The 24,674-nt window shown below is 38.7% G+C and overlaps 1 protein-coding gene across 1 annotated transcript; it reads left to right on the plus strand.

Annotated features, from left to right (window-relative positions):
• The first annotated feature begins 1,474 nt into the window (after nt 1–1,474).
• Nucleotides 1,475–23,006, plus strand: LOC118224891 (phthiocerol/phenolphthiocerol synthesis polyketide synthase type I PpsD-like). The gene is made up of 7 exons (XM_035412724.1): nt 1,475–1,853; nt 13,918–13,990; nt 14,849–15,002; nt 15,333–15,493; nt 15,727–15,930; nt 16,323–16,504; nt 17,236–23,006. Exons 2-7 carry the CDS (start codon nt 13,933–13,935, stop codon nt 22,762–22,764), a joined length of 6,288 nt encoding a protein of 2,095 aa, XP_035268615.1. The 5' UTR covers nt 1,475–1,853; nt 13,918–13,932; the 3' UTR covers nt 22,765–23,006.
• The last annotated feature ends 1,668 nt before the right edge of the window (nt 23,007–24,674 follow it).

The following is a 24,674-nucleotide window of genomic DNA, read 5'->3' on the forward strand; positions in this document are numbered from 1 at the left end:
TTGGTTTGTATGTGCTGCTGTCAGTTGGGCATCTTCAGATACCTTTGCTAGGTTTTATCTAGTGAATGCTGCATCACCTCACAGAGTGATTCAAACTAAGATCTGAATCAAAGATGTAATAAATCTGTCGCTGATGCCAATATGTCTGCTGGTCACACATTCCCTTGATCTTATCATTATCACAATACAGTTGGTACAATGGTAGAATAGCGACCGGGAGTGAGAGATTGGGAACCATCCAAGTCAACAGACGTGCTAATCAATCAATCAATCAGACTTTATTTGTATAGCACTTTTCATACAAGTTAAATGTAACACAAAGTGCTTAACACAATACAACAAACCCCCTCCCCCTCTTTCTGGTCCTAGTCAATACACGTGCAGCTGAGTTTTGCAGTACTTGTAATTGAGCTATATTCTTTTTAGGGAGACCAGAAAGTAGAGCACTACAGTAGTCAATTCTGCAGGTAATAAAGGTGTGCATTAATGTCTCTGTGTTGGCTCGAGAGAGAAATGGTCGCACTCTGGTAATGTTCTGAAGATGGTGGAATGCATTCTTAGTTATGTTTCTAATGTGAGGTACAAAACTAAGATTTGAATCAAAGATGTAAGAAATTTGTTGTAGGAAGGAAATGCATTTAAGAGCACCAACCATCACCACCAAGACGGAGTATATTATTAACAAAAGAAGAATATGTAGAACTAGCAATTGCCAGATCTTGGTCAAAACAGTAATAATCTGTAGAGGTTTGCACTTAATATAAAACACAAGCTGTAAAAGTCCATATACAATGAAAGCACAGCTTCTGGCATACAAACTAGGCCTTTCATACAAACGTGTTGTGAATGATAAAATCCAGCAGGAGATAAATGAGGTGAATACATGTCTTATGCCAAGAAGGGGAGGAAGACTTAGATAAGAGAAGGGAATGAAGGGGAGGAAGACTTCGATAAGAGAAGGGAATGCCTATTTTTTAATTAAAGAAAGGAAGGGGGCTTGGAAATAATGGTGTCTGAAAAAAGAGAAACAATGGTATATGGGGAAGAGTCAAGTATAATGATGTAAACCTGTGGGAAAGCCCAAGCCTGTCCACAACAGGAGGAGCTAACAAGATAGGATAAATGGGAGTGTTCGGCCCCAGGGGAGTTTGGTATGTCTTGTATGTCTTGAATGTCTTGTATGTCTTGTCTGTGTGTGTGTGTCTTGTCTGTGTGTGTGTGCATCTTATGTGTTTTCTGTGAAGTGTCTTGTGGAATGCTTTGAGAGTGTTTGTATTGATATGCGCAGATCAGCCCGGGTTCTTGCATGTTATATTTGAATTGCCTGCAATAAATCCAGTTGCATCAGACTCTGTGAAGTGTATATTTTGAAGAAATATTCAACAGTGTGAGGAGAACACCCAGCTCTTCTGGCCCAGGCTGGGTCCTGTTTTTCCCACACATCCCCTTGATCTTATCATTATCACAATACAGTTGGTACAATGGTAGAATAGCGACCGGGAGTGAGAGATTGGGAACCATCCAAGTCAACAGACGTGCTAATTCAATTCAACAACAGGACGGCCAATACACTACGGCCTAACTGATAGGTGTTCGAAACTGACTATATCCTTCTTAGTAGGTGTATTCAACACTCCTGATCAAAGCTTTGAAAACGAATAAGAAGCAGACTGTGGAAAGGTTCGTGGTTCAGTCGGACTCTGCTGAATCCAAAGTGTCATTCGTGCGCTTTTGTCACTGCCGGTATTGGAAATAAACTTTGTACATTTTCATCACGTTCGAGAGACGTCCTTTTTTCCTTACAACTGGTGAGCCACCCAGCGAGGAATTCCGAAAAAACCTGGGACACTAAGGTAAGAAACGCGGTTTCTTCTTTTATGCTGCTGGTTTGTATTTTAGGGAACCCCCTCGTTTAAAAAAAATCTAGAAAAGAGTTTTAAGGACTGGGACAGTTTTGTTTGTTTTCACCATCATTTCATACTGGCAGTAGGAGTTTTAATTCCGAAGCACTGGAATTAAGAGTAACTGGACCGTGCCCGACAGAGTGTGGCACTGTTGTAACTTGTAGATACAAGTAGGCCTAAAGTAACTGGTCTTTAGAATCAATCGTGCCCGAAGCACCGGGACCTTTATGCTAAAATAGTATTCCTAAAGTAACTGGAATCCTCGACCTGTGTCCGAAGTACAGGAACAGGGTAGCTGTTGTTTATCTTAAAGCAACTAGATAACGCAACGATTAGAACACAGACCTAAAGTAACTGGTCTGTAGAATTTATTGGTTCCGAAGTACTGGGACATAGATTCTTAAATTGGGTGTACTCTGAGTAGTAAAAAAACTATTCTAATATCACTCACTAATTCACGTGACTAGATTACGAATTCTTTTCTTTTTTTTTCGAGTAACGCTGGTTTAGCAATATTGTTTGTTTATTGTGTGATAGCCAACTATAAATTAGAGGATGGAAGACCTTGTGGTTAGGTACATTGCTAAACATGGTAAACGCAGTGTGCTTGAAGGGATAGAAAACCAAGACGCGCCTTACGAGTGGGCATCGTCTCAGTCTGAAAACTACTCAAAAGTACCTAAAAATAAGAAAGGGAAGATTGCTACAGCATTGAAAGCGATTCTGGCATCTTACAAAATGACTAAAAAGAGATTAGACGTTGTAGAGATAGAAAACCATACTCTTCAACAGCAAGTCACAGAGAATGCAGTTACTCTTAAAAGTTATAAAGCGAATGCCACACTTAACATGGGGATTCAAATAAAGCTGAGGCAGGAGGTTGCACAGATAGAAGACAATAATCAGAATCTTCAGAATCATCACTAGAGAAAACAGTCAATGACTTAAATTGTGCACAAGGGGCGTATGATTACTTGATTAGTAAATGTACCAATCTGACTCCCGGAACTCACACTAGCAATTCAGACCGTGTAGGAAAATACAAGAGAGCAGTAGATATCATGCAAGGTCACATAGCAGCGGTAGGGGTACCCCTTCCTGAGGGATTAGTGGCTGAATTAGACAATGAGAATGATAAAACCAACAATTTTGGGGGGAAACCTGCATGGGATAATTGGGATAGCTATTCTGATTACACAGTTAAGTTTCCTATGGCCCCTGTACATTCAACCACTACTATTCAGCCTGGGGAGGGGGGGCAGAGGGAACGCACAAGTACAACTACTACACTTAGGCCTCTCTCACCTGGTGACATTGAATCCCTAATCTATTAGAATGTGACTAGCATAGTCCCCATATGAAATAGAACAAAGGTTACTCACAGGGCACAGTTCTATGAACTATGCTAGTCCAGCTGTCGATTTCTTTATAACCTCAGCAAGTGTAGATGAAGTAATGTGGTATGTTCCAATATTTATAAGAGTTGGAGGATGCACTACACCTGTTGCACAAAGTACAAGTTCCACCACAGAGGTACCACAGTATTTTGTGAAAAACTTCAAGGTAGCTTGACATATTAGCTTTGATTTGATAGCTAGCATATGATGCATGCAAAATACACTTATTTAACTTAAAAAATCTATCCTCTTACAAACTTCCATGAAGGTACAGCATGTTTGGAAATGACATACAATAAAAATATTGTCTGTTCAAGCAATATTTACCTTGATTTTTCTTCAATAGCTGTACATGAAAATGCACATCTCCTCCATATCAGACATGTGCTCCGTTGCCACTGTCTAGTTCCTTAACAACCACCTAAACAATCTCTCATACAGACTTTTTAAAGGGAAATTACATTGCTGTGGTGGAAATGATGGTGATACTGTGAGACAACTATATTTTGTGTAAAAAATAATATTGACAACTGTCTCACATTAAATACTAAAATGTTTTTTTATTATTTGAGTATTACTTTGTTCAGGAACATTAAATGTTTTCATATAAATTATATTTTTACACTTTATTTTCATTGTTTAATTTTAAAAGTCTGGGTGTGGGACAAGGGCAAAACAGTGATATTGAAGCCTATAAGGCTGTTGAAAAGTAAGAAAAAATCATAATGGACACATGGTAAAAAGTTTCTAAGATGGTTTTATTGTTAATTTAACAAAGAGAGAGGGAATTGTACAAAATTATATGTATTTTTAAAAATATGACCAAAGGACATGAAAGTGCTTGTAGTCTAAGAATCACCCAATTACGCGATAAGGTGTCTTTGTGTGTGTGTGTGTGTGTGAATGCAATCTGCTTCCGTAGCAGCTGGGTAATTTGATAAGACTTTAAGAAATTCATCCAGCCATAAATTGACTCTCTGTCGATTGACTTCATCTTCCTTTAAATAGTAGGCTAATATAGTCTTATTGCCTGAGCACTTTCGACAACATTATTTTCATTCAGTTTCACTCCACCGACTGCAGAGCCAAGAAAATACACTTCTGATTGGTTCCTATAATTTGGAAATGTGATGCTGGTTTGTTCCATTTCATCGTTATTGTTATCCATAATTTCTAATATTGCATTCGCGACGCACCTGCGATTTCATTTGGCGCAAATATCAGAAAACTTCTTTGTCCCCAAATCAGTTTTTACAGGAATGCGGATTGCTTCGTCAAAAACGATAATATTGGTTCCATATGTCAATTGTGATATTTTTTTGATATTTTGCATCTATAACTTCTATAATTTCATAAAATGAACAAACTAAAGGTAAATAATCGTTATAAATAGTTAATTTAGGTGATAATATAACACCATCGTCAAGAACACGAAGCATAAAATAAGCTTATGATAGCATCTTTTATGCTTAAATGCCTCCGCGGTTTTTAAACTGACCTGGTTGAATCATATATCGTTAAAAAGCTTGTTTCCTGGAGCGTACACTGTACAAAAAAATAAATAAAAATGGATTCTATATGGAACCAAAACATATAGGCTACGTGTGCCATTTAAAAAAAAATATAACCATTTAGGAACCTTTTTGGGGGCCATATATAAACATTTCTATTGAACCGGTTTTGGTAACATTTAGAACCTTTTTTTACAGTGTGTAATGTAGGCTAATGCATTGGCCTTCTTAAATCATGAAGTGAAAACATCATATGGATATTGGTATATTAACCGCGCTATTGCAGCTCGGTTAAAAACATCGGATTTCTAGGAAACTGACTTATTTACCTGAAACGCTGAATTCTTACTTCCTCGAGGCTATACATGTCACAGTGACTTACGTATAACAATGGAGAAGCGCAGAGACAGTTTCTTTGAAAAACAGGACCACGCGCGGGAGGGGCTAAGCGCTCCGTAACACCGGATTATGTAAGAATACCGGATAATGTAATAACTTTCCATAATGTAATAATTTAGAAGGACTTTATGATGTAAAAACGGGTAATGTAACAACTTGCCAGATAATGTAATAAATATGTTACACGGATAACGTAATAACTTATTCCGGATAATGTCAATTTTTCTTATTACATTACCCAGTGGTTATTACATTATGCGGTGAGTAAAACTTTTTGGATGAATAACGTCACAACTTCACCGGATAACATCCTTTTCAATAAGGCAGGGCTGCCCAATCCTGTTCCCAGAGATCTACCATCATAGGTTTTTATTTCAACCCTAATTTCGCGCACCTGATTTTACTAATTAGAAGCTCAATGAGATTTCTATGCTTTGAATGAGGTGTGCTTTGTTAGGGTTGGAATGAAACCTACAGGACAGTAGATGGCCAGGAGCTGGAACGGGCGGCCCTGCACTAAGGCATTGTATTCAGCACATTATGTTGCTAATTTGCATAAAAGGTATTCAATATTTGAGCTCAACAGAAAAAATCTGCACTGATATTTTTTAAATGTGATCAATAACTCAATAGTTAGGGCTTGTCAGAGGCTTTTGTCAAAATATTGTTTTTTTAATGAATTATTCCAAAAACAATATGTACATGCTGAAGTAAACGTTTTTTTTAACCTATTTTTACTGAAAAAATGCCACATAAAATGAAAATGACAAAACATATTTAAAAAACAGTCTCTGACACGCCCTAGCTATAACATTTAAGAAGCAGTATGTAAAATGATGTAGCTGTATCTATTGTTAAAGTTGAGATAAATTGAATACCCTATGGGCAATATACAGTTTTGAGGAAATGGCTGTTGAAGATTTGCTAATGTAAATGAAATCGAAGAGTTCTGCTTGTCTTTCGTCCATCCTCACAGTGACAGCAAAGGAAATAGCCACATATGGTCATACTGGCTATACATTGTAAAAAAAAAAATTAAAAAAAAAAGGTTCTATATGGAACCAAAACATATACGTGTGCCATTGAAAAAAATAGAACCATTTAGGAACCTTTTTGGGGGCCATATATAAACATTTCTATTGAACCCGTTTTGGTTCCATATAGAACCTTTTTTTTTTACAGTGTGTAATGTAGGCTAATGCTTTGGCCTTCTTAAATCATGAAGTGAAAACATCATATGGATATTAGTATATTAACCGCGCTATTGCAGCTCGGTTAAAAACATCGGATTTCTAGGAAACTGACTTGTTTACCCGAAACGCTGAATTCTTACTTCCTCGAGGCTATACATGTCACAGTGACTTACGTATAACAATGGAGAAGCGCAGAGACAGTTTCTTTGAAAAACAGGACCACGCGCGGGAGGGCTATGCGCTCTGTAACACCGGATTATGTAATAATACCGGATAATGTAATAACTTTTCATAATGTAATAACTTTTTCATTTAGATGGACTTTATAATGTAAAACCGGATAATGTAACAACTGTCCAGATAATGTAATAAATATGTTACACGGATAATGTAATAACTTATTCCGGATAATGTCAATTTTTCTTATTACATTATCCAGTTGTTGTTACATTATCCGGTGAGTAAAACATTTTGGATGAATAACGTCACAACTTAACCGGATAACATCCGTTTCAATAAGGCAGGGCTGCCCAATCCTATTCCCAGTGATCTACCATCATAGGTTTTTATTTCAACCCTAATTTCGCGCACCTGATTTTGGGGCGACATAGCTCAGGAGGTAAGACCGATTGTCTGGCAGTCGGAGGGTTGCCGGTTCAAACCCCACCCTGGGCATGTCGAAGTGTCCTTGAGCAAGACACCTAACCCCTAACTGCTCTGGCGAATGAGAGGCATCAATTGTAAAGCGCTTTGGATAAAAGCGCTATATAAATGCAGTCCATTACCATTACCATTACTAATTAGAAGCTCAATGAGATCTCTATGCTTTGAATGAGGTGCGCTTTGTTAGGGTTGGAATGAAACCTACAGGACAGTAGATCGCCAGGAGCTGGGACGGCCAGCCCTGCACTAAGGCATTTTGTTCAGCACATTGTGTTGCAAATTTGGATGAAATGTGCTCTATAAATAAAAAACTGGCTTTGGCTGCAACGTAGTTAAACAATAACTGACAACCTGAGGTACAACAAGAAGACATCGAACACTTACTATTTATTTAGCAGACGCTTTTATCAAAAGCGACGTACAAAAGTGCATATCATGGGCATAAGCACCTCTGTCTTTTGATAGTGAAGATGCCCTGATTGCTCAAATCAGTAATTTATGCTTTTTGTTACTTTTTTATGAACCCGAAGGCTCCAAAACCCATCACTTTTACAGCAAAAATGTATTCTGGCAGTATGCAAATTTAACGGTAACAACCACTGGATAATGTAATAAATTACATTATCCCGAAAAAGTTATTGCGTTATCCGTGTAACAACATATTTATTACATTATCTGGCAAGTTGTTACATTATACTTTTTTATTACATTATGTAGTCCTTCTAAATGAAAAAGTCATTACATTATGAAAAGTTATTACATTATCCGGTATTATTTCACTATCCGGTGTTACAGAGCGCATAGCCCCTCCCGCGCATGTTCCTGTTCTTCACAGAAACTGTCTCTCCACTTCTCCATTGTTATACCGTGGGCTCCAGAATTATTGGCACCCTTGATAAATATGCACAAAAAATGCTAAAAACAATTTCTTAACTAAAAAATAAAACAGTTATTGACATAAGATTTATTTCCCAACATGTGTAAACTAGTGTGCCACCAAACATGTCGATGGTGTGTATGGCCAAATGTTCAATTTTGGTCTCATCTGACAATAACACTCTCTTCCAGTCATAATTCCAATGAGGTTTGGCAAGCTCCCGATTCTTGGTTTTGTTTATTGTGCTCAGTAAGGGCTGTCTTCGTGCCACCCTACCAAAGAGTCATTTGGTATGGACGTGCGATTTTATGTTTTTTTTTTTTAGACTTGTTGACCGCAAGAAACAAACCAATCTCTGCAATTCTTAAACAGTGATCCTTGGGTTATTAATGGACAACATGCACTTGATTTCTCTTCTTGGCAAATTTGCAACCATTCCATGTTTTACACGTTTTTAGTATTGCCTTAAAGTGCTAAGTGGTATGTTTAACCGTTTGTGTCTTTTTTTGTACCCATTACCAGACTTGTGTCGATAAATTACAATCGGTCTCTTCTGAATTGACAGTTATTTGGCTTTTCCCATGCTGATGGATGAAAGGGATTTTGTATGCTTGTTACCTGATGGAATGTCACAATAGTTCCTTTATACTGAGATGAACTAAATTAAGTAAAATTGTATTGCCAATTTAATTTTTTTTTTGGTTTTATTTACAATAATTGTTAGGGGTGCCAATAATTATGGCACCTATGATTTTCAGAAAATTCAGATTACTTAATAAAATAACATTGAAGCATGAGAGTAAATGTATTGAAATAAAAGTATATAGTTTTCCCATATGTTTGAACATAACATATAGATTATTATCTGTGTGATTTATTATATGCAGCTTTTTTCAACATTTTTATTGAGGGTGCTAATAATTCTGGAGCCCACTGTAAGTCACTGTGACATATATAGCTTTGAGGAAGTGAGAATTCAGCATTTCCTAGAAATCCAACATTTTTACCGGAACTGCAAAAGCACCTGTTCAAGCTGAGATTGCAGAACACGCAATTTCACCTACTTTGAAGTGTAGCCTATAAAATGCTCCAACTGTTTGGAGAACATTCATTCAGAGACGTTGTTGCTCTGTGAATTCTCCTGTTCGGCTGAATAAAGGTATTTGAAACCGAATATTTTGGGTAAGTCTGTTAGACTCTTCTCACCGACCGGGGGAAATGAGGTAATTTCCACGACAGTTGTTAGTCAGGAAAGAAATACCTGTTTAAGAAAGAACTGCTGGTACCTATCAAAAGAGAAAGGCACTTTCCTGTTGTTGCACTAGGTCATGGGTGCTTGATAACAAGAAATTGAATGTTAACCAGCAATCTTGCAAGGCTTCACAATGTCCTTTCGACTCTGTAACATTTGGCTCCTCAAATCTGGACAGTAATTACTGTTAGTCATTACATCAATGGAATCCATCAGTTTTATTTCTATATTAGCATGCATCATAAGGGAGGGTAAACAGCACTCAAGGAATTTTATTGTTTTTATGGGTTCATCAGATGTAATCATAAAACAAAATTGATACAATATATTTTAACAAAATGTGATGTGGCTTGTTTAGTTCCTATGAAAAAGCAGGACTTCACAGGCAGTAGTGGGGGTGTGTTTGCGGCCTGACAGTCAATCTTGATCTTTTTATTTATCTCTTATCATCTCCTGAACTTTTTCTTAAAGAGTTTGGACAACATTGTGATTGGCATATTCATTTTGTAAAGTCTTCCCTTAGTTGTTATAGAGTTCTTTACAAGTTATCCTTATAATGCACTGACACTCATGCTAAACCTGATTTTCAGACACATGTATTATTTAAGGTGTGTTCTAGTGCAGTGCTGAAAAATCAGTTTTTGACAGATGATTATTTTAGTTTTATAAAGTTTACTGCCAGGTCATTCAGTGCTCTCGTAACAAAGCCAGGTTTTGCTGTTGCCCTTGTTCTGTGTGAGACAGCAAACACAGGTGATCTACACAGAGATTACATTTTACTTCTGTGCTATGGGGTCAGAGACTGCAGACTGTTACATTTCCATTGGTTGAAATGTATGTTGTGTTGTGGGATTACTTTGTATTCTCTAAATAATTTATCCAGGTTTATTTTCTTTTATTTCACTTCCTTATGTCTAGTACTTCCTTTTCTGTTCTTCTTACTGGCTAGTGCTAACTGATTTCTTGTTTTATATTAGTTTCACCTATTGTTAAATATCCAGTTTGTTCTCCTCTGCATTCAAACCAGTGTTTCAACCTATTCTGTATCTTGTTCAATCTGCAAAGGTGACTTTCTGTCTCTGTCGGTCTTTTTTGGTATCCTGTCCTGGTTTGTCTGTTTTTGAGTCGGATCTTTGGTTCAAAAACTAATAGTAATGCTTCCCGACTTATCTCCCTTCAAAACTACACAGAAATAGATAGAGAAAAATGATACCAAATTTCCCCTAATAAACACAACACCCTAACAACAATTAAGATTGAACAGGTAACTTCGTAGCTCACTGACCCTGAAATGGTAAGAGGAATCTGATGCAATAAACAAATGTGATTAGCATTCTAAATGCAAATACTGACCTAATCTTTGAATAATAATACAGGTTTTGCAACCTTTCTTAATCTTCCAGATGATCATGTGCCTGTGTTCCTGCATTATTTTTAAACACTGTAAGATTATATTCAAAGTATGAAAAGCACCTTAAAATGAAAGGGGACCAGATGGATATGAATTGGGGGTTTATCCAAAGCCAAATACCCTATTTGGAAATGCACAGGCAATTTCTTGTATAATAATAATAATAATAATAATAATAATAATTATTATTATTATTATTATTATGATTATAACTAAATATATGGAATCTGTTTGGATTGGGTATTGCAGAAATAAGGCATTGTGTCATAGATGCACAGAAGCATAGATTTTCACATATTATGACATAGAGCATTCTCATTTAGTCCTCACCAAGTCCTAATAGTAGATAAATCTGATCTCATTTAACATTTAATTTAAAAATTAAAACATTTAAATTTAATCTCAAGTGTCCATCCCCTACAGAAAGTGGAAAGAGATGTTTTCTACAGTATTGGATACTGTACATTTTGGTTGTGTTAAAGATATATCCAGTCAGGTCGATGTTTAGAAACCGCATGCTAATAAAACAATGCTGCAGTGCATAACCGAACGTCTGTATTCACGTGCCTCTTCATCGGTCACTTCCTGTTTTACGGCGACTGCTGCATCGTGTTTGGAACCTGAGTGCCACCTAGTGGCTAACTCTCATAACAGGTTGTAATCGCACAGTTTAAGATTATAGCAGCTGCCTGAAAAGTATATTAAGAGTTTGCCATTGGACAAAAAATTAACTTGTGTAATGTTTCAGTTCACACGTATATAGGAGCTTGGTATTTGTTTGGAAACATAAACAAGTATTTTCAAAGCAAAGTCAACCGTTGTTAGTCATAAAATGCATGTGTATACAAGCTTCCAAAGAACAATATCTTCTGCAATCTTACCTACCGAAGGGGCATCAGTAGACGGCTCAAAGCCAAATCTCAATGCCAATGTTCAGTCACTCAACGGCAATAGCTGCATGTTTCTACAGCTCTACTCCGTAAGTTTGGTGCTAACATTCTGTTTTTTCAGGGCCGTCTGGGTAGTGTAGAGGTATAAGCACTCACCTACCACTGCAGAGACCCAGGTTCACAATTGACAGTGATCACGGGTGAGAAGCCGGTGAGGGTATGAGTCCTGATCGTTGCATTAGCGAATCCTACTGGTTGGTCGGGGCGCCTGCTCAGCAGGGAGGGGATCTGGGGGAGATAGCGTGAACCTCCGCGCTCGTTACACTCTCCCAGTGAAACTGCTCACTGTCATGTGAAAAGAAGCGGCTGGTGACTCCACATGTATCGGAGGAGGCATGTGGTAGTCTACACCCTCCCCAGACCAACAGAGGATAGCGCATCGACCAGGAATGTGATACACACGGAGAATTTGTATAAAGACTAAATTGGGGAGAAAATGGGAGAAAAATGAAAAAAAAAAACATTCTGTTTTTTCTCCCTTTTCACATTTCTCTATTTCAGGCTGCAAAAAATATCCCAAGTAAAAATACATTAACCAACAGCGCTATAAACAGAGGAAATTGTGGAAATGGCAAAACATGGGGAATGTCATGGAATCTGTGGCACCTATTTTATCCAGTTCATTTAAAACTTTATCCTAGCAGCAGCATAATGTTCACTAGTGAGTGAATCCTGTTATGGTTTTACACTTTTGTTTCATCATATGTAATTATTTGTCCAAAGTAACATTGGCTTTACTTCTATGATACTTGGGCATATGTACATATAATTCTGTACATAGTATAACAATGGTTTTATATGTATTATTTTCAGGGTTATGGGGGGAATTGGGGGGGGTCTGACCCCCCTAATTAAGACTTGGACCCCCCCCTAAAAGAGGTAAAAACAACAGGTCAGTGGTGTCACTATGGTTGGTGTCTAATGACGCCTCTGATGGGAAATATATTGTAATATTTACGATTACAGGTAAGGAGGATATATAAATGTTTCGACCCCCCCCCAACCTGTTGTTTTTACCTCTTTTGGGGGCGGGTCCAAGTCTTAATTAGGGGGGTCAGAGTCAGACCCTCCCCAATTCCCCCCGTAATTCGAACACTGTATTTTTGTTTCACCTTGCAGCTAATTTAAATAAAGCTGAACCAGTCATTGGCAGCATCCTAGCAGTAATAGCGTCCTGTTATGGTTTTCAGATTTTCAAAATATACCAATTACTTGGAGTAAAAAGTATTAGCTTTACATCAATACTTGGGCATATTTACATATGCATGTATGGACAAACAAAGGTCTTATCTTATATTTTGTTTTTCAATCTGGCTAATTCAAAGCTAGCCAGTGACAGGTTGAGTCAGTTAACCACAAAAACACGAACTGGAGTTTTGTATGATTGTCATAAGAAATACACAAGATTAATGTAAAATTCAATTTCTAAAATGTTGTCTCGTCCCCATGCAACAATATATAGTAAACAATTGAAATGTTTGTTTCATCTATGTTGCTTTTTGTTGTAAGATTATGTACTGATTATTATTATTGGTTGTGACCCTGATTACTTATCGGCACTGTTGCTTATAAGTAGGCTACATATTAATGTTAGATGCTATGGCTAAGAGTGTCCTATAAATGTGTTAAGCAGAGACACGGTGAAAATCTGGCCAGTTTGTTTGCTTTTATTTGATTATTGTTTATATTTTATTATACTTTTATTATACTTCATGTTTTTAGTCAAAGGTTGGGACACAATTCTCTGATAACTTTATCTGATAAAAGTAGTTAATTGTAAATGCCCATACTTTAGAAATGTACATTTATTGTACTTAAATACATAAAGTTGATGTTCAAAAGCTTGAAGCATGAAACTCCAGTAGTTTGGTAATGGAATTATGTTAATCTTTGTTGCGATTCGGTGAGTTAAGATATAAAATATCGATAGCCTAATGTGAAACATTTAATGGGTTTTTTCCACAGGCACGCAGAGGCTTCATTGTGTAGCAACAGGTGCAGATTACTCATGTGTGTTCAGTGTGTTCTTTTTGGGGTTAATCCTGTAGGAGTGAACGAGTTCTACACATCCTTCGTTAATTATACTTCACTCTTACATCACAGGAAGCATGGAATCCGAACATTTAACAGTCTGCTTACTATATCACCATGAATCTGTCTCCTAATTTAATGAATTACTCTTATACGTATTTTCTTCATATTTTCACTTCATATTTTTTAATGCACAATTTGTGTTTTCTTATTTATTTTTGCCATTTCTGTTGATATTGAATGCTACAGCCATGGATAAATTAGTTTTTAAATATGTTCCATCCTGTGAGTTGTGTAAAATATAATTTTCACACTTTAATTTTGTTAAGGAGTGAAAGCTGAAAATGGCGGACTCAGGTGAAGAGGTTGCTGTTGTGGGCATTGGTTGCAATTTCCCTGGAGGTGAGGTATCTGCCATTCAGAAAGTCGTCAATATAGGCTGCATTTTTTGGGGAAATAAATTGCAGTGATTTATTTCACTGTATGCTGGCATCATATTGTACAGTTAGTTAATATCCTTCAGGCAACTCAAACTTACGTCAAAAAGGCAGGTTTAAAAGATATTTTAAATTCTTAAAACAAATGACAGCACAGTCACCAAGTTCAGCTATTGATCTGATTTCTCTGTGCTTTTTCATATTGTATTAAGAAATGTTTGTGTGTAGTCGTGCCAGCCAGTGTACCAATGTAGGCTACTTTGCCTGTTAAAAAGAAGATTTAGGCATAGCTTTACACATCTGTGTAATCCATCTAACTGAAGGCAAGGTGGGCAAGGTGGGCAGGCAAGGTGCGCAAGGTGGGCAAGGTGCCATTTTTGCAACTTTTCAGTGTTGCAGTAAGGTTGTGGTGACTAAAAACTGTGTAGCACGTTTTTCTAGACTACAACCCTACCTTTATTATTATTTTTATTATTGTTGTTATTTACCTCCCCAGCATTTAATGGCATAGTAAATTACAAATGCAATGACCTTATGTAGCTTTTACAATTAACCTTGAGGTAATGTGAAAATTAAACTGAGGATTATGAAAATTAATTAAAAAAAATAAAAAGTAATTTGATTTCTTAAAACAGAGTACAATGCAAATCAAATGCAACATTCTATGGTAGCCTTGTCACAATTATTTTGGCAACATAAAATGTCGGATAATTTTCAAAATTATAACAGCGATTGGCATATTTTGAATAACTTTTTTAATTGCCTAGAGAACAAATGGATGGTGATCTAATAGTGACAGTAAATATACTCCTACATCTGCCAGGTGAAGGACTTACTAATTTCTGGAAGATTCTGCTGGAAGGAAAGAACTGCACAGTGCAAATTCCAGATGACCGATTTGACCCAGCATTCTGGTATGATTCTGATGACAGCAAAGCTGGAAAAACACGAACTGCCAAAGCAGCCCTGATTGATGGGTAAGCTACAAGTTCCCTACAGTTACCTTTATATTTTTTGAACTGCATATTTATGAAATGCATGCAGCTGAGATTTATTTCTTATAATAACCAAAAATATAATTTTACATTAATGTCATATCCAACATATTTAAATTGTTCATACAATGTGCTCTTAGAGATTTTCTGATAGAAATAATTGTTTCATTTTTCTTTGTAAATCAATTGTTAGTTTTATTTCCTTAAAATGTAACATAGTGAATTGAGCAGCAAGTCAACACAAATCTCAATGTATCTCAAAGAAACACAATGCAGTAGTGAAATAAAGGTGATGGACAATTTAATACCCAGGTTGAATGAGTTTGACCACAAGTTCTTTGGAATCACTGAGACGGAGGCAGACCTCATGGATCCCCAGCAGAAGCTCTTGCTGGAGTGCACCTACAGAGCACTGGAGACTGCTGGGATACCCATGGAGAAGGCCAGTGGAACCAGAACTGGGGTTTTCATTGGTACAAACTTTTCGTTTTTTAGTGAGATAAAAATGCCTTCTTAAAGGGTCTTTCATTGGTCAGGGGACATGATTTTGGCTATCATTGTCTGAATGTGGCAGTTCAAGAATGCCAGCCCTATGGCCAACTTTTAAATACATTTAGTGTTTTTAATGGCTCAGTGCATCTCACTGTTCACAGAATCCTTTTGAACTGTACAAATTTATTTCCTGAACAAAAACTATTTCTTTTAGGACTCATGAACAGGGACTACGAGACAATTCTGAGCAACAGCCCAACCACCATAACCCACTACAATGGCACAGGAACAGGCATGAGCATAGCTGCCAACAGGATCTCCTACACCTTCAACTTCACTGGACCCTCGCTTGCTATCGACTGCGCCTGCTCCTCCTCTCTAGTGGCTCTCCACTACGCTGCCCAAGCCGTTAGACAAGGTAAGGCTGCCTGTTATTTACACACAGCTATAGCAGTTTTAGTTCTTTCTGTTGAACCTTTTTCTTAGTTTTTAGTATTATTTTTAATTGATCTCTTTGGTACTTCACTTCAAAACATATGGACACATGGGATCTATAATGCTCACAGTGATTCAAGACCATGGTTTAATGTCTTGTCTGTTAATTGCATTAAAATAAAGTATCAAATCCAATTTTTCAGAAGCTAGTTTTTTGGGCAAACAAAACAACACTAAACTCAAACCTTTCTGTACATTTTTGACATGTTGTGACAGCAATTATAGACTGACCCAGAAGGAAAATCTGTCTGTGGTGGTATTCTGTCTGTTTGTGATGTCATGTTGATGGTTGTGCTACCCTTCTTGTTTTTCCAGGAGACTGTGAGATGGCTGTCTGTGGTGGGGTCAGCTGCATCCTTGAGCCACGGATCTTTGTCACTCTCAGCAAAGCCAAGATGCTCTCACCCGACGGCTCCAGCAAACCTTTCTCCAGCAGAGCAGATGGCTATGGGAGAGGGGAAGGCTGTGGGGTCATCCTGCTCAAGCCACTGAAAAAAGTGAGGCAGTAATACTGTGTTTATAAGAACATAAGAACACATAATACTGCCCTTCTACATTCACCACTTACCTACAAACTAGAGCGCATCCAGCACTACATCAAGCCTTTTACATCAAGAATATGAACGCCTCTAGGAACTCAATTACATGACTAGGCAAGCTGTTCCACATATTCTCAACACTTTTTGTTTTTGGGGGAGAGTGAGTTTCTGTTGGGCAGCTGACTTTCAGCTCATATATGAGTCTCCCAGTGCAGCCACTTTCTGTACTGTGAGCACATTTCTATCTGTTACCCTCGCTGATTCCCCTTAGGAATAAAGTGAAATATACATAGAGAGGGTAGTCTGGCCACTATCCTTTTAAAAAAGAACTACTTCCTTGTCTGGTGGCTACTATCCAATCACGATGGGATAGTGGGAAATAAATTACAATAAAATTGACACACAGGTTTTTCCTTATCCAGATTCCTGATGCTGCTTTAAATGGTGACTAGTTGTTAAACTGCTGTATCACACAGTCCTCTATTGTAATATACAGTATTCTAAAAACAAATGGAAGTATTCAAGTATTTCCGATACAGATGTAGCTCATTTGTGTTGAAATCAAATTTTAAACCAGCCATTATCAAGTGATTATAAACATCTATGTGTAGCTATGAAAGGAGCCTAGGTGGCACTGCCATTAAATTCTTGTGTGACATCATGATTTTCCTTTGTTGTCCTGTGTGCAGGCTCTACGGGACTTTGATCATGTGTGGGGCATCATAAGCAAAACTGCTCTCAATCAGGATGGTGGCACTGTCAGTCCAATCACCAGGCCGTCCATGGCCCAGCAGGAGGAGCTGCTCCACAGAATTTACTCTGCAGGGTTTGATCCATCACATGTTCAGTACATAGAGGCTCATGGGACTGGAACCCCAGCAGGAGATCCAGCAGAAGCAGGCAGCATCTCCAGAGCCATTGCCAAAACCAGACCTCCAGGAGAAGCACTCTGCATTGGCTCAGTGAAAGGTAACATCGGACACACTGAGTCAGCAGCTGGAGTGGCAGGACTCATCAAGGTGCTTCTGATGATGCACTATGAAACTATTGTTCCCTCTCTATTCTACTCTGAGGACAGTGCCAGCATCGATGCCAAAGCCTTGAACCTGAAAATTCCCACTAGAGTAGAGAAGTGGGAAAAGACTGGCCCAGCAGGAAGGGCTGCAGGTATCAATAACTTTGGGTTTGGAGGGACCAATGCACATGCCATAGTCAGAGAGTACAGGCAGGTGGACTATTCTATACCCACCAATCAGGATTCAACAAAACTCTTTGTGTTGTCTGCAGCTTCTGAAAAGTCATTTGAAATGATAATTGCAGACACAAGTCAAGAGCTGGCCACAAACAATGCAGTAGATTTAAAATCTCTGGCATATACATCGGCATGTCGGAGAAGCCACATGAAGCACAGGTATAGAAGAGTGTTTCTGACATCCTCTCGCAGTAACCTACAGGAAAAACTCAGATCGGCGCTGAGCGAAAGCACTTTACCATTCAAATCAGGTTTAAAGTTAGTTTTTGTGTTTTGTGGAAATGGAGTGACCTACAAAGGCATGTGCAAGGGACTGTTGAAAGAGAATCCCATATTCAGAGACAAAATGAAAGAGGTTGAGAACCTGTTCCATAATTACAAAAGCACTAACATTTTGGAGAAGCTGGAAAATGACTATGACAATGATGATTATTCAAAACCAGATGTTGTCCAACCCATTCTCTTTGCTATCCAGGTTGGCATTTTCAGTCTTCTAAAGCACTGGGGTATCAGACCTGATGCTGTTCTTGGGCACTCTGTAGGAGAGGTTGCTGCTGCCCATTGCTCTGGTCTTCTGTCTCTTGAGGATGCAGTAAAGGTGATCTATTTCCGCAGTATGTTGCAGAGCAAAGTCACAGGAGGGAAGATGCTTGTTGTCAGTAAGATAGCCGTATCAGAAATCCTGAGGCTCCTGCCTGCTTACTCAGGGAAAGTCTGCTTAGCTGCCTTCAACAGCCCTCAGTCCTGCACACTATCAGGTGAAGCAGATGCAGTCGAAAGTCTTCACCATAAGCTGAAGACCTCTTTCAACGACAAGAATCTGTTCCTCCACATTTTAGATGTCCCTGCTGCTTACCACAGTCATATGATGGATCCCATCCTGGACCAAATACAGGGCAGTGTAGGATCTTTGCAAGAGAATGAAATGGAGGCAGAGTTGTTTTCCACTGTGACTGGAGAGAAGTGTTCTCAAGGGGATTTTAGCTCAGGGAAATATTGGACCAGGAATGTTCGTGAGCCTGTCGCATTTGAACAAGCTTTGAGATCAGTAGCCAAAGACAAGAAGAACGTAGTCTTTGTAGAGATAGGTCCAAGAAGGGCCCTGCAGAGGAACATCATGGAGACATTAGGGAATGACATCACTGTGCTCCCCACTGCGCAACCAGATAAAGACCATGAGACACTGCTAACCTCGGTGTCAAAACTCTTTGAGCTGGGGGTGAATGTAAATTGGGAACATCTCTATAAAGGACATGAGGCACCACCAACATCGTTCCCAAGGTATCAATTTGATTGTGTAAAGAAGGAGGTGTACTTTGAAACAGTGAGGCAGGGCAATGAAACAATGTCTCGTAACCGTCACCCTATTATAAGACCCACAAAGCACAACAGCACAGAGTTCACCTGTAATCTTTCCTCAGGTGCAACAAAGTACCTAAGTGAACACAAACACAATGGCATTGCCCTTGCCCCCAGTGCTCTGTATGTTGAACTGGCTCTAGCTTCTGTCATAGCCAGTATTAAGTCAAATGTGTCTCTTAGCTCACTGCAGCTCAGTATCAGTTTCCAAAGTCCATATCTGTTCAGTGAGACCTCCCCCAAAATGAAAGTACAGGTTGCACCATCAGAGGACACAGCAGAATTTAAAATACATTCTCAGTCAGCTACTTATGCCTCAGGTGCCATTGAATGGAAAAATGGATCAATGGCTCCTGAGCAAAAGAATATCGCTCTGGATTTTGTGTTCAAAAGATGCCAATCAGTCATAAAGGCGGAGCAGGTCTACACAGCCCTCTCTCAGGCAGGATTTCAGTATGGTTCAGTCTTTCGAGAGCTGGGAGATGTGTACTATGGGGAGGAGTTCAAGGAGGCTATTTCGAACTTCAGGGTTCCAGATGAAATGATGAGGCAGCTGCAGGACTACTATGTTCACCCTATAGTGCTGGATCAATTTATGCAGATGATAGGTGTTGTAGCCGGGAATAGATTTTCATCAAGGCCTGGATTCCCATCTGCCATGGGCTGTGTCACTGTGTCTGGTCCCCTGCAGAATGAAATGGTCATATATCTGAGAACAGTCAGAGAGACATCTGATGGGTTTGAGGTATGTGGCTGTTTCACAGACAAAGAGGGTCATGTTTTAGTTGAACTGAGACATGTGAGGATCACATTAATGGGAGGGGGTTCTTCTGTTGCTAAAGAGTTCTTCTTTCACAATGAGCAGCATGCCACCACTGAGGATGTCAGCCCCTGTCACAAACCAAAAGCCTTAGTTTTTGCTGATCAGTTAGGGGTGGCTGATTTTTTACGGCAGTATTTACACTCAAGTTCTACTTTCATCCAGTTCGAGGAACTTGGAAAACTATCCAACTTCAAAGTTACAGAATTGTTTACTGAATTCATGGTTCCAGATGGTGTCAATAAGTTTGAAGATGTTTTGTTCATTTCTGGCCTTCAAAATCTCAGTGACTTGAAAACAGAAATGATCCTTGATCACCTGGTCGACTGCTGTGAGCTTTTCCGTGAAATTGTTCTTGCACTGAACGCTGCCAAATACACCAACACTATCAGAATTATAACCTACAGATCAGCAGAGGGGACGGTAGACCGTATCAGTCCAGGTTTCGTCATTTCTGGCATGACTCGAGCCTGCGCAGCTGAACTTTTAGGTTTGTCATTCCAGATAATTGATCTTGCCTCTATGACAAGTGAAGACCTCAGTTCGTTAGCTCACACTTTATGTTCCTATCCAGCCAGCAAATACTCAGAGCTGACGATAAGCAATGGTCAGATTTATTCAAGTACAATCACTCGCACTCCCATTAAAACCATTGAGAGTCCTGAAAGGGTAGTTTACTCTTCAGGGTCTGAGAATCTCATCCTGCAGACTGCTGACCCTTATAGAATGACAAAGCTGTCTGCAATTCCTTGTAGTGAACCTGGAGACCAAATACAGGACCAAACTGTTGAGGTTCAACTGAGTAAAATCTGTGTTCATTCATCAGATTACTTCCCAGTCAGTGTCTCTGATCTGAACTTTGGTCAGACCATGTACTGGAACAAACACGTATCACAGAACCACAAACTCCTGGCTCTGGACTTCAGTGGAACTGTTACAGCTGTCGGGAAGGATGTGGGGAAACTGAAATTGGGAGACAACATTGTTTCATGTTACCCCATTACTGCATCCTCAAAGGTTGTGATTCCAGAAGCTGCATGCTATAGAACAAAGAAGCTTCCATTTCTCAACGAAGTACCATGCATTTCCTTCTTTGTCCTTGCATGGGAAATCTTGCATTGTGTCCTTCCGAAAGTAAGAGAAAAGAAAAAGTTGGCCATTATTTCTCTTGAACCGGATTCACATCTGGTGCAGGTGCTGATGCTTACCGCAAATCAGTTAGGGTGGAATGTCATTGTAGGGACCCAACTTAGCGGACTGCTACAAAATGCGAACAAGTGCGATGCATTTGTCCTTTTGCCTCCATTTGATGCATCTTTGGTTGATAAAGCTTGCAGTGTTTCTACTGCCAGAAACATTGTTTTAGTGTATGATAACCAGATGCCACCTATTCTTTTGCGAAACATGTTAAGAACAGATAGTGAAAATGTTTGTGTTCAGATTGTTCAGGTGGCTCATCTGTTCCAGAAAGCATACCTAAAGAAGCAAAAAAGATTGATCTACAGCTGGCTGAAATCAATGCGATTGATTGAAGTTCCGGTACTGAAAAACATTGTCTTTCAAAGAAAGACTTCCGGAAGCATTGATTGCCTGCCTGTTCAGGTGTCAAAATCCTACTTTTGCTTAGACACCACATCCATAGTTGTGCTTGATGGAAAAACCAAGGATGAGGTATCTCACCTTCCAATACAAGAGAAGACAAAACAACTTTTCCTGCAGAAGTCTGTGTACATAGTGACGGGGGGTCTTTCTGGGCTGGGGTTTGAAACAGTGAAGTTCATTGCTCAAAGAGGAGGTGGATGCATTGCCATTCTAAGCAGAAGGTCTTCATCTCATTTGCAGAATGAGATATTCACCCTGCAGAATCGATACGGCGTGTCCATCATCAGCATACAGTGTGACGTCTCCCTTTCAGAACAGGTTGTGAAGGCAGTCGTTGAGATTGAACAGAGGTTTCCTTCCTGTCCAGTTAGAGGGATATTTCACAGTGCTGTTGTCCTGCATGATGGTCTACTTGAAACTCTCAACAAGTCACACTATGAAAAAGTGTTCAGGCCAAAGATTAATGGTGCTTTAAATCTCCATCGTGCAACAATACACTGCAAACTGGACTATTTTGTGTGCTACTCTTCCATCTCCTCTTTCATTGGCAATTCCACTCAAACAAACTATGCCGCTGCCAATTATTTCCTGGACATGTTTTGCCATTATCGGAGGAGGCTTGGACTGGCTGCACAGTCTATTAACTGGGGGGCTTTGAACCTGGGCCTCCTATTGAACAAGGATTCTTTGCAGAGATTTTTGGAGACAAAGGGAATGATAGTGATGAATGTGGCAGAATTTCATGATGGTCTGGAGCAATGTTTGTTGCAAAACAGTGCTCAACAGGTTGTGTGCAAGTTCAGCTTCAAAAACCTTAGAAATCATGTGCTGTCTCAAAACACCTCCCTGAATATACGTCTATCAGCTTTGGTAAATGAAGAACTGAGAAACATATGCACAGAACCCAGAGCCCAACTGTCACCTACACCCTCTTCGGCAGGGGACTGTGTCAGGACCACGATCCGTGAGACTTGCAATGTAGACTTTGAAGAGCTGAGTGATGATACAGCACTGGCTGCTCTGGGTGTCGACTCAATGGTGGCCATGACTCTGCAGAACCTCATCTTTCAAGAGACAGGAGTCAATATTCCCCTTGTTAAATTTCTGGACCCAAACAGCACTCTGTTTACTTTAGTATCAATCGTGGAGGAAAGAGAACAGAGCCGATTTCAAAAGGATGTATAAAAATAACCAATGAGTTTGACTGAAAAAAAGAAAGATGAGTTCACACAATTTTAGACATTTCCTCTTCAAACTACAGCAGTTGTTGGGATTGTTTTCATAAAGAAAAATAATCTTTGTTTAAAAACAGAATGGACATATTCAAGAATCTGAAAAGATGTTGTATAATAATAAATAAAACTTTAGAATAAAGGAAGGAATACTGACTCATCAAAACAATTGTAAATGAAAACAAAGTAAAAAAAAAACCCATGGTAATATAAATAAAAATACAGATAATTATAATGACTGTTTTATTCCTGTAGCTCTCTCTCTCTCTCGCTCTCTCTCTCTCTCTCTATATATATATATATATATATATATGTATACACACACACATACTCACACATATTCACCGGCAACTTTATTTGTTACACCTGCTTGTTTTAACGCAAAGAGCCTGCTCCTCCAAACAACAAATTGTGTGGCCACATCTCAGTTTATAAAGCATGCGGACATCGTGAAGATGTTTAGTTTTTTGTTTGACCAAACATTAGAATGGCTGAGATCTGTGACCAAAGGGACTTTAAACATGGTATGATTATTGGTACCAGAAACGGTTGCTCCAGCATCTCAGAAACAGCAGCCCTCCCGGAATTTTTATGCACTACAGTCTCTAGCATTTGCAGAGAATGGTGCAATAAACAAAAAAATCCAAAGAGCGGCTTTTCTATGGCTTAGAACATCTTGTTAATGAGAGAGGTCAGGGGACAATGGGCAGACTTGTTCAAGCAAACAGAAATGCAATAAATATTCAAATAACAGCTTATTTTACAATAGTGGTGTGCATAAAGGCATATTGGAATGCACTACATGTCGTACCTTGAAGCAGATGGGCTACAGCAGCAGAAGACCACGCCGAGTTCCACTTCTCTCAGCTGAGAACTGGAAGATGGGGCTATAGTGGGGAGGAACTGAGTGATGTTATGAAGTCAGCATGGGCCAAAATCCCTAAGAAATAATTACAGCACCTTGTTGAAACTATGCTGCAAAGAATCACAGCAGTTTTTATACTGGCCATAAGGAGTAAACGTTGTTCTTTGTGACATGGCGCACTATCCTGCTGGAAGTATCCTTTTGAAAAAGGGTAGAATGTGGCCACATTTTGGTTTCACCATGTAGACATTACAGCACTTTTTATAAATAGTCCCCCTATTTCAGGGCATCATAACTTATGGGACAAATGGCATAAGAGGGGTTTCTGAATAGTCAAGTGTGTCCAATTTCTTCCTTCATGCAGGTATAAGACAGCTTTAAGTATCTAGCCTTGATTTTAGGCTTTTGATTGCCTTCGGACTCTGTTATTGGTGTTTGCAACATGAGAAGTCATGAAAATGAAAGTCAAGGAATCCATTATGAGGCTGAGAAACATTTACAGCAGGCTTGAGTACAAAAACAATATGTGTACTATGTGTAATTAAGGTTAATTGAACAATTACTTCAATATTCTACGTGAAATTAAATTCATACAACCTCTGCTGGGAACTGAAACAAGACATATTTATTTAAATTTTAATGCACAATTAGTTTTTATTTTCTTTTAACATATTGAATTTAACATATAGAACAAAGTAACTAAAAAAAATGTGCATGTGTAGAAGTTTTATGAAAATTAACAAAACGTGTACATTTGACCAGGAGTGCACAAGCTTTTGCAAACCACTGTATACAGTTAAAAGCCATGTTACCTAGTTGTGCTACTGTTGAGCTTGCAGGCAGCTAGCGACTTCAAAAAACTGAACCAAGAAAAAAACAACACACAAATGAAACATTTAAGCAGGCAAGAGTGCTTAAAATTTAACTTCACACTATCTGCGGTATTACTTATTAAAATAAAAATTACATTAATTAAATTAATCTTTTAGCATTTATGA

This window comes from Anguilla anguilla, chromosome 4 (genome assembly GCF_013347855.1).
Source record: "Anguilla anguilla isolate fAngAng1 chromosome 4, fAngAng1.pri, whole genome shotgun sequence".
NCBI lineage: Eukaryota > Metazoa > Chordata > Actinopteri > Anguilliformes > Anguillidae > Anguilla > Anguilla anguilla.

What these genes read in the sequence shown, in the direction of transcription:
- LOC118224891 (XM_035412724.1), top strand. Translation starts at nt 13,933, where the DNA reads ATGGCGGACTCAGGTGAAGAGGTTGCTGTTGTGGGCATTGGTTGCAAT. An exon ending in TGCCCAAGCCGTTAGACAAG is followed by an intron (nt 15,931 to 16,322) that starts GTAAGGCTGCCT and finishes TTGTTTTTCCAG; the next exon opens with GAGACTGTGAGATGGCTGTC. An exon ending in TGCTCAAGCCACTGAAAAAA is followed by an intron (nt 16,505 to 17,235) that starts GTGAGGCAGTAA and finishes TCCTGTGTGCAG; the next exon opens with GCTCTACGGGACTTTGATCA.